Source organism: Coturnix japonica, chromosome 1 (assembly GCF_054131305.1).
Source record: "Coturnix japonica strain WE chromosome 1, WE-NBRP24, whole genome shotgun sequence".
Taxonomy (NCBI): domain Eukaryota; kingdom Metazoa; phylum Chordata; class Aves; order Galliformes; family Phasianidae; genus Coturnix; species Coturnix japonica.
In genome coordinates, this window is record NC_140663.1 from 111,946,918 (window position 1) to 111,957,717 (window position 10,800).

The 10,800-nt window shown below is 39.7% G+C and overlaps 1 protein-coding gene across 5 annotated transcripts; it reads left to right on the plus strand.

The window, feature by feature from the left end:
- Nucleotides 1-366: 366 nt before the first annotated feature.
- Nucleotides 367-9,262, plus strand: PIGA (phosphatidylinositol glycan anchor biosynthesis class A). 5 transcript variants are annotated; one of them, XM_085550419.1, is made up of 6 exons: nt 367-899; nt 1,047-1,276; nt 1,822-1,954; nt 3,659-3,791; nt 5,487-5,693; nt 6,990-9,262. In XM_085550419.1, the coding sequence occupies exons 1-6, from the start codon at nt 607-609 to the stop codon at nt 7,308-7,310; spliced, it is 1,317 nt and encodes a 438-aa protein (XP_085406545.1). In that variant the 5' UTR covers nt 367-606; the 3' UTR covers nt 7,311-9,262. The 5 variants fall into 5 exon arrangements, 4 of the variants coding, with proteins under 4 accessions (XP_085406545.1, XP_085406549.1, XP_015742122.1 ...); XM_085550423.1 differs by having other exon boundaries at nt 367-756; nt 843-1,276; XM_015886636.3 differs by having other exon boundaries at nt 367-1,276.
- The last annotated feature ends 1,538 nt before the right edge of the window (nt 9,263-10,800 follow it).

Genomic DNA, 10,800 nt, shown 5'->3' on the forward strand with positions numbered 1-10,800 from the left:
TTACTCCCCTCCTGGGTGTAAGTTCCCTTCAGGTACTGAAAGGCTGCAATGAGGTCAGTGTACCCTAAGAATGGCTGCGGTGAGGCCTGCAGCTCAAGATCCTCCCCATCTCAATGGCTAACCTATCTGCTCCGAGACACCTCGGTGCCCTGCCTGGATAACGACTGCGTAAGCGGTTCCAGAGCGGAGTCACTGCGGGGCGGCGACTCCTCACACACAAGGTGAACAACGGAAGAAACGAAACCGCCACCTCCTCTCCCTCAGCCCTTCCCACCGACTTCGATTGGTCGTGACTCGACAGCGGGCGGCGATTGGCCGAGGCTGGGCGGCGGGGGCCGGGCGAGGCAGCCTCGCTGTTACCGCGGTGACGCGGCCGTGCCCGGATATGGGAAGGCGGCGGGCAGCGCCCAGCGAGCGGCGGCGGGCGGCAGGTACGTGCGCGGCCCCCCCTGCCAGGCGGGTGGCGGCTGCTGGAGGTGAGCGCTCTCCTGAAGGGCCCGCGGCGGCTGCGTGCCCCTCCGGCAGTGCGGCCTGTGCTTGGGACATGGCCGGGCCCAGCCACGGCGAGGGGCCCGCTGGGGTCCGGAGGGCGGCCGGGAGAGAGTGATGGCACCTCGTCGTTGCCCCTGTGGGAGGATGGGGGCAGGGAGAGCGCAGAGCGTCTGCATGGTGTCGGACTTCTTCTACCCCAATATGGGCGGCGTGGAGAGCCACATCTATCAGCTGTCGCAGTGCCTCATCGAGCGTGGCCACAAGGTACTGGTGGTCACCCACGCCTACGGCAGCCGTAAGGGCGTCCGCTACCTGACCAACGGGCTGAAGGTGTATTACCTGCCCCTCAGGGTGATGTACAACCAGTCCACAGCCACCACGCTGTTCCACAGCTTGCCTCTGCTCAGGTACATCTTTGTGCGGGAGCGTGTCACCATCGTCCATGCCCACAGCTCCTTCTCAGCCATGGCGCACGACGCGCTCTTCCATGCCAAGACCATGGGGCTGCGCACCGTGTTCACTGACCACTCGCTCTTTGGCTTTGCGGACGTCAGCTCGGTGCTCACCAACAAACTTCTGACCGTGTCCCTGTGCGATACCAACCACATCATCTGCGTCTCCTACACCAGTAAGGAGAACACGGTGCTGCGAGCGGCGTTGGACCCCCGCATCGTCTCCGTCATCCCTAATGCTGTGGATCCCACTGATTTCACCCCAGACCCATCCAGGAGGGATGACAGCACCGTAACGATTGTGGTGGTCAGCAGGCTTGTTTACAGAAAAGGTAGCAAAAAATGTCCATTGTATATATCACTCCCATTTGCGCATGTTGGATTTAGAGGTGTATTTTTTTTGTGATACTGAGATTTGTAAACTGAAATTCATAAAGTGCAAAGCTTGGCTTCTATTACTTTACTACCTTACCGCATCTGGGTATGGGGCCTGCAGCACAAGAAAGGTGTGGAGCTTTTGGATTAGGGCCGGGGAGACCATGAGGATGCTTAAAGGGCTGGAGCACCTCTCCTATGAAGAAAGGCTGAGGGAGCTGGGCTTGTTCAACCTAGAGAAGAGAAGGCTTCTGGGGCAACCTCATTGTGGCCTCTCAACGTGAGGGGAGCTTATAAACAGGAGGGAGAGCATCTTTGTACATGGGCAAATAATGATAAGACAGTGGGGAATATAGCAGCAGGCTACGTCATGATGAGTGCTGATACCAAATACAGTAATGGCTTGTTCTACATTTTGTTGCTCCTAAGTCTAGATTTTCTTGGTGGTATAACTTCTAATATCCAATACAATAACATCTTGCCTTATATTTTATGTTCTTAGGTATAGATTTGCTTAGTGGTATAATTCCTGAGCTCTGTCAGAAGTATCCAGAGTTACATTTCCTAGTCGGAGGAGAAGGACCAAAACGAATTGTACTCGAAGAAGTGCGGGAAAGATACCAGCTACATGACAGGTTTGTTCTGAGCATGTTTATAATCACTGTACTTAAGAGGTGGGAAAGACAGCAGCTCCCTGCCCCCTTCCCTCAAAAACTAGAGAAGATGAGAACTACCAAAGGCAAGGTAGAAAGACCAAGTGCTGAGAACTTCCAGAGTTGGACTGTGATCTTGCAAGTTCACCTGATGTGAACCTTGTCTTGTGTCAGAGAAAATCTGAATTTATCACACTCTTAATGTACTTGTAGTATCACTACGTGGCAAGAACTGTTAGATGGCTACTTCATGTTGATGGTATCTGTGAGAATCATTGCTAGTAATTCTGGAAGCTTCCTCTTTACCGTTGCTTTACTTTATTTTGTTTAAATAACCGTTTATAAATAATAAATAAATAAATAATAAACCGTTGCTTTACTTTATTTTTAACTTTTCTAATTTCAGTCTGAAACTCTTCAGGCCAGGACTTATTTACTATGTCTTCCTGTGGTGCTGCAGACATGTTCCTTGGATTAAATGTTACCAAATGTTTCTGTCATGTCTGTGAATATTTCTTTGTTGTTGTATATAGTTTTTTTTATACAGCAAATACCAGGTTCTTGATTTTCCAGTACCTCAGTCAGTAATTATTTCATCTGCTCCTCTCTGCTATGTAAGATACTTGTTTGTTAGTTGTGTTTTTCTTTCTTCTGGTTTCACAGTGTCTCTTCAAACTGATGGTCTTTGATCTTTGCTATTCTAAGTATATACACTTCTTTTTTTTACCTTAGACTTTGACATTGGTCACGCCTCGCACTGAAAATTCAGATAATGTATCTAAACAGAGAAAGGGAAATGAATCTTTGTTATTAATTCTGTGAAGCTGTGTTCTTGTGAAGTGCTAGAAGGATCAGACAGTAGTATTATGAAGGTGGTTGCTCATGAAACAAAAAGAGGCAACTCCTTCTCCACCAACTTTCTTTGGAATAAAAGCAAGAGGGTCTTGTATTTCTTTATTGTTGATCAAGTTTTAGAGAAAATGGAACTAAGGTGTCTGTGTTGCTTCTCTCTCTATGTGTACGCACCATTGGAACTCATTTTCCAGTATATATGTATCTTAGTTTCACCTGGGACGGAATTGCTTTCTTCAGAGTGTCTGGTATGATGTTATGTTTTGTTTCTAGGAGAAAAACAATGCTGATAAGACACCTATGTTTATAGGTGCTTCTGAGCACCTATTGCACAGAACAGTGTTGCACAGAGCCAAGGCCATTCTCAGCAAAGGGCCCAAGTAGTAAGGAAGGAAGAGAATTAGGACAGCTGACTTAAACTCACCAAAGGGATTTCCATACCATATGACATCATATAGATGGAGTCTTGAAAGAGGTGGGAGGTCATCTCGCTCTCTTCCACTGCTTGGGGACTAGCTGGGCATTGGTTGGGGGGTGGTAAGCACTTGCTTGTGTAATACTTGCTGTATACATTTGTACATATTTATGCACATATATATAGTTATAACTATTATCCTTTTTCTTTTCTCTTTCTTAGTAAATTGTTGAGATAAAACTTATGAGTTCTGCTTTTGTATTTTTTTTTTTATTCTATTCTCTCCCTCATTGGAGCGTGAGCAAGTGACTGTGAGGTACCCAGCCACCAGCCAGGTTAAACCACCACAGTGTTTAACGTTATACAGAATTATTACAGTACAAATCTAGTGTTTATTTTGTATTTTTTATTATATACAGGGTACGTCTCCTAGGAGCCTTGGAACACCAGGATGTTAGAGATGTTCTAGTCCAGGGTCACATTTTTCTCAACACTTCCCTCACTGAAGCCTTTTGTATGGCAATTGTGGAAGCAGCAAGCTGTGGTTTACAGGTAAAACAAACAAGCAAACAAAAACCTCAACTATCTAGAATGCATGTATCCATTTCAATCAAAGTTCATGAAACTTGTACAGAGTTAGAAAGACAGACACACCTGCTAACTTTCAGTTTGAATTAACCAGACTATCTCTTCACAATGTTACTGTGTATGTACTGCTTTACAGATTGAAGGGTAGTTTATGTTTATGAAGACTTACTTTGACTTTGCTTAATGAGGAGCTCCTGAAAAATGTCTTACTGGTCAGTTGGACTTATTAAGTTATCAAACTAAACCATTGTTTGATGACTCTTTTTCCTCTGAATCAAGGTCTGACATATAGTGTCATGCTTCAGCTGAATGCAGGGATTCAAGATAAGATGAGAAAGGAGACACTAGAGCAATCACATTAGAAGCTAATTCTGGCTAATAGATAGCTCAGTTTACAGATTGACAGCCAAAAGAAAAAGTTAACAGCTATAAAGAGCTGGGGTCCTCACATTAAAACCTGAAGAAACTTTTTTAACGGTGGACTGGTGAGGTATCTAATGGTTTAACCCAACAGGTAGCTAAGCCCTAGTGGGATGGGGGAAAAAGGTAAAAGTTCTGAGTGAAGGTAAAGATTGTTGAATGGGAAAAAAAAAAAAGGGAAAAAAAATAAAATAAATACAAAGTGATATATGTTGCCAGTCTTGCAGCAATGGTTGCCCCCTCTACCAACTCCCCTATATTTTATTGCTCAGGATGATGTCATATGTTATGGAATATCAAATATATTGGCCATTTTGGGTCAGCTGTCTTGATTTTTGTCCTCCTACCTTCTTATGTACACCCCTCTTCTTGCTTGTAGGGCAGAATGAGAAGCTGAAGAGTCCTTGGCTTAGTGTAAACACTGCTCAGAAACAATGTTGTGTTATCAGTGTTATTTTTCCTCTTAAATCTAAGTATGGCGCCATACCAGTGACTAGTAGAAAAATTAACTCTATCCTAACTGAAACCAAGACATTAGTATACAAGAAGTGCAGAAAATAGAAGGGACTTCCCCCTTCTTGCACTCCAACATTTTTTCATAGTAATAGTACTAATCTGTGGCATTCATTCCCCAGTCATCTGTTTTCCACTCTGGTGGCTGGGAAGTTCTGTGGTTTTCTTACAGTTGCCTGCTAGAAGTGGTTAGAGAACACAAGTCATAGTAATTCCTGATTTCTCATTAAAAATAATTCAGATTACTGAGCTTTTAAAGAAATTCTTGTAAAGGTTCACCCTAGAAACCATAAACGGAAGGAAGATGTGGTAAAACTACTATTTACAAGCAGAGACAACCCGTTTTGTGAGGGTCTATGGAGAAAAGGTCCAAAATCTAATTGAACAGACCTAGTTTTGTAGTGTGAGAAACACCTTTTGGAAAAATGCATCCTTAATCCATCTTCTGTCTTGGCATGTTATCAAATAATTCTAAAGATCATTAAAAGTAATTTATTGTACTAGGTCTTTTCTAGGGCCTATACCTTCAGTTCTCATGGAGGTAAAACTCCCAGAATAAAGCATCAGTCTTGGTGCCTTCATGGCAACCAGTCATTGTATTGTGGGTTTTTTTGGTTATTTCTTTGTCTTTGTGATATTGTTGTATCTAAACAGGGAAACATGACTATCATCACTGTATTTTACTGTTATGCAGCATACGTAGTAATTCTTTTGTTTCTTTCTAAGGTGGTGAGTACAAGAGTTGGTGGGATTCCTGAGGTGCTTCCAGAAAATCTAATTATTTTATGTGAACCTTCTGTAAAGTCTTTGTGTGATGGACTTGAGAAGGCAATTGCCCAGCTCAGATCAGGAAAACTACCGTCTCCAGAAAGCATTCATAATAAAGTGAAGACATTTTACTCATGGAGGAATGTAGCAGAGAGAACTGAAAAAGTATGTATAACTACTTCTTTAATTCTCTTAAAGTATTTTTTTTTCTATGACATAACAGTAATAACTACTCTGAAGAATAGCCTAGATCTTTAGTTACATTTCTACTCGTATATCTTTTTTCCAGTGTCTGCATAGTAAGTAACTCTTGTGGCATAACTGGCAAACATGCTGCATAAGATTTATGAAAAGAGCTCATGACACAGTTTTGTCTGTGATATGCTAATGAGTGTTTTAAAATGAGGAGACAGGAGGTAGCTTAATGTCAGCAGACATATCTGAATATACATGAGCTATGGATGTAATGAAAATAAATTACCATGCTTTTGAAGTCATATTTCAGAATTAGAATTGTGCTTCAGTGGGAAAACTCAGTCATTAATGAAGAGTGTTAACTGCAATAATTTATTCACTCCTGTGAAGATCTGTCACTCCTGGCTTCAGCCCCTATGTTTTGGACAAGAGTAGCTGGAACACATATGTCTTAATTATTTTGTACTGTTACTTAGATAAGTGTCTCTCTTATAAACCTCCTTGAAGAAGTTTCCAATACAATGTCTTTATCTGATCTTTACCAAATACAGTCAGTGGAACTTGTCTTATTATTTTTTAACTGCAAACAATGTTTCAGTTGCAAAGTTTTTATATAAGCCAGCCTAGGTTTCAGCTACTTTTGTAACCCTTCCTTAAGACATGAAGCCAAACTCTGTGAATGGAAATGTTATAACTGGGAGAAGAACATATAGAGCTTAAGTTGCACAAAGGATGGTTGTTTGTTAGCTCATTGCTAATGTATTTGTAGGATGAAATCTGCAGTGTTCTCAACAACAAAGATCTTTTGTGTAATTTGAGACTCAAGTTGTTTATAGTAGGTCCCTGAAAAAAATTTTCTGGCTTACAAAACTATATTGGGAGTAAAATAAATAAATAAATATATTATGATAAGAGTAGTAAAGCACTGGAACTGGTTGCCCAGAGAGGTAGTGGATATCTAGTCCCTGGAGACATTCAGGGCTGGGTTGACAGGGCTCTGAGCACCCTGATGTAGCTGTAGGTGTCCCTGTTCATTGCAGCGGAGGTAGACTAGGTGTCCTTTAAGGGTCCCTTTCAATTCAAGCCATTCTGTGATTCTATGAAACACAGGACTAACCATACAATGTATGACTTAATATGTATATAGTCATTAATAGCATGTATTTTGACGTTCATTAAATTTTATCATAGTACTGTTTCTTTAATTAAAAATCAGTTGTCTGTTCTGGTTTATTTACAGGAACTCTCTATCTTTTCTCCTCTTAGGTGTATGAGAGGGTTGCAGATGAAGTGGTTTTACCAATGGATGAGAGACTTGACAGACTAATATCTCACTGTGGCCCAGTGACTGGGTATATTTTTGCTCTTTTTGCTGTTCTGAACTTCCTTTTCTTGTTGTTTCTGAGGTGGATGACTCCAGATTCCATTATTGATGTTGCAATAGATGCCACAGGTCCAAATGGTGCATGGACTAAACAGTATTTTGGGGGGAAAAGAGGAAGAGTTAAAGAAGAACCTCCAAGCTCCAAAAATGCTCAAGTGGAAAGAAAGAACACAGCAGTCCCTAGAGGTTTTAAGGCTTGCTGATAGATGTTGCTACTTAAATTCTTAAGTTTCTTTCTGGAGTTCTTTGAAAGAAACTTAATTAAAATGTACTACCTCAATTTAGGACTAGTTTTGAGTTCTTGAAAGTATATGAACATCACTTTGCACTTAAAGCTGAGGGAGAACATGGATTTTTATGTGTCAAGAGCCTTTGAGACAAAAAATATTTTTTTTTTCTCTGTAAATTGAATATTACAGACAGTGATGTCTGTACAGTGATATCACTGTACAGACAGTGATAAGCTTTTGTGGTAATTTAAAGAGCAAAACAGAAAAATTATTATTTATTGTAATTTCCATCAATTCCTCATAATTACTGTGATTTTTGAGACCTGTCTAAACAAAATGTACCTTTTCTTTCCTGAGATGAAAATGGCAGTTGAAAACCCTCATAAATTCGTTATTGCTCTGGAATTCCTTATCACTCTGAATTCATTGTTGCCACAGAAATTGTAGAGATGTAATTCTAGCAGTTGTGTCCCAGTGACAGTGGTTTCCCTGCACAGCCTTCTACTTTTGAAGTCCTTTCATGAAACGAGAAAATTGGATTATCCTGTTGTGAAAACTCCATAATGAGTTTTTGATATTTTCTGAATGGCTGAATTTGTCCTCCTAACCTACACATAAGAAAGTGAGGCAAAACTTATGCCTTTTTTTTAAATTATTTTTTCCTTAAAATACTTAGGTAGCTTTTCTAAAATGTACAAAGGTGAAGGAATGATATTGTTTAGTGACAAGCATAATATAGTGTAGCCTTCAGAACCAGCTCAGGCCTGAAAACACCTCCAGCAGACTATGCCAAAGCATAAATTAATGTCTGTATGCGTGTGTGTGTAAGTGCGTGAATGAAAGAGAGAAATATGTGAGAGCTTAACAAGCCTTAACAAGAACCATCCTACTCTTATTTATTATTATTATTTTTTCCACTTTCCATTCTTCTGCTTTTTACGTAAGTGGCATTGCAGTCTCTGGGAGGGACAGTGTTAGTGTGTGTGATTTCACTGAGGCCACACCAGAAGCACTGTCAGACAGGTTCTGCAACTTAAATCTAGAGAGAAGGCATCCCTTCAGTGGGAGTAACCAGTAGATAGGCTTTTCTTGAGGGTGGGTTGTGGAGGAAGTTCCTTGTACCTGTTAGCTGTAAGTGATTTTTAATTGGAACAGCAGAACATGCAGATGTGAGAGGAGGCAAACCTCACTGAAGTCAGACAGCCATCGAACTACCACTGCCTAATGCACGGGCCTGATTTCTTTTTCAACTGAAAAACTGATGATTTTTTTTTTTTTGACTCTAAGTATTATGTAGTGTTGGACATGGTATTAGTGTTAAAATAGTGCAATATGAAAATATTGTTTTCGAACCCTTGAAAGGTAGTATTTGAAACACAGCTTTTGTCAACGTCATCTTTCTTCCCTAGCGAGAATGTACCCTAACTGACATTTGATAATTTCAGTGACCATATATTCACAAAACATGGAAATATTATATGAAATACATGTTACTTACAATGTTCTTTTAATAGAATTTTTTAGCTTTTGATACATAATGTAAAATATGCATCGTCTTTCAACTTGAATCTTTCAAACTCTATGTTAAGGGTGGAGTTCAGTTCACCCTAATGGTGCCACATGTTATGGTAAATGGGTGGAGATAAGGTAATGTTTTACTTACAAAAGTTAGTTACTTTTTTTTTAACAACAACATTCTAGTTTATAGCAACTCTTTAAAAATACTGACTATCATTCCAGGAAGATGTTATGCTATTTTTTTAATAAGATTTTATTGATTCTGGTTTGTTTCTTTTTGTTCCCACAGCAGATACAAAAGCAGATGTAATTTTTCAATGGGATTGTGAGAATCTATTCAAAATAATTCTATTTTTTCTTTTGAGGAACACTGTGTATTTATAACATAATAAAGCAGTTCATCCAAATGTCTGTTTCTTTTTCTATAAAGAATTGGTATTTTTCATTAATATGTGGAAACATAGAATTAGGAAGTACAGAAATATGACGCATACTGCCGCTTGTGGATGGATTTATAATGATGACTAAAATGTTTTGCGCAAGCAAAACTATTTAAGCCACAACTGGTTTTACTACGCATATACTGTTTCCCAATTGCATGTAACTCTTTGGAGGGCTGATTTATTTACCTATCTTGTGCAGTAGAGCAAGGGATGATGTCACCATCACTCAACCGTATACAGCGTTGAAAAGCAGCGAATTAAACAGAAAACTTTATTTAAAGTAATCACAATAACAAGAGATCGAGCAGAGAGAGTTATTTTATTCATTTCTAAACACATATTCCTAAAATGCAATTTAATAAAACTAAAATGTTTCAATTATGGTTGTGGGTAGCGTTGGAGCACTGTGAAATACTAAGAAAGTGTTACCAAATAGGGAGTGATACTCAGTAACATGTTGCATAGAGCAAAGCCTCCTGCCTGGAGGAGGAGGGAAGACCGCAAGCCCTTCTATATAGAAGCTTAATTGCCCCCTTTCGTAGAAGGGACTACATAGTTTACCCAGAAGTGTTTTGAACTACTTTATTTTAGTGATGAAAATTTTGCATTGATCCGTATTAAAATTCTATCCCACAGACACAAGGAGAAGTTGTGTTTCCAATACATTATTTGCAGACACTGTGAAGTAAAGACTGCATGTTGGTAGTTGAAAATTGTGTGCTAAACCAGAGCAAGTATCAAGTGAAGTGTGAATGTAGGATTTGCCTTTTAGATTGTGTTTTAGAGGATATGGATAGATCTGTAAGAGGATAGCTGCACTGTAATGAACTTTTTTTTTTTTTTTTTTTTTATCAAGCTTTTCTTCATCTTTAACAAATAAACTTATTTTTCCTCCTTTTGATATTTATGTTGTTTTGCTAGTCTTTTTATTCATATGCACTTAGGCTCATTAATTGTAAAACTGCATCTTTTTATGATGCTTCAGTTACACACAAACTCACTGTAAACAAAGGTAAGAATGACCCATCCTAAAAGTATTTCACAAATGTTTTTTTAAATATCAATTTTAAATGCTTTAATACATTGCTTGACTTGCTATCGTTAAACTACTCCTGTCATATTTGCTCTGGATCTTTCATGACACCCAGAAGTATGTTGACTTCTATAGTTTTTCTAGTTGTTCTTGCATTGACACAGTCACTTGGATGAATCATAGAATCATGGAATCACTCAAGTTGGAGAAGACCTTAAAGATCATCGAGTCCAACCACAACCTAACCATACTACCCTAACTAACAACCCTCCGCTAAATCATGTCCCTGAGCACCATATACAAATTGTTTCTATACATATCCAGGGATGGTGACTCAACCACCTCCCTGGGGAGCCTATTCCAATGTTTAACTTCCCTTTCTGTAAAGAAATTTTTCCTGATATCCAATCTAAATCTCCCCTGGTGCAACTTAAGGCCATTTCCTTTTGTCCTGTCACCAGTGAGAAAA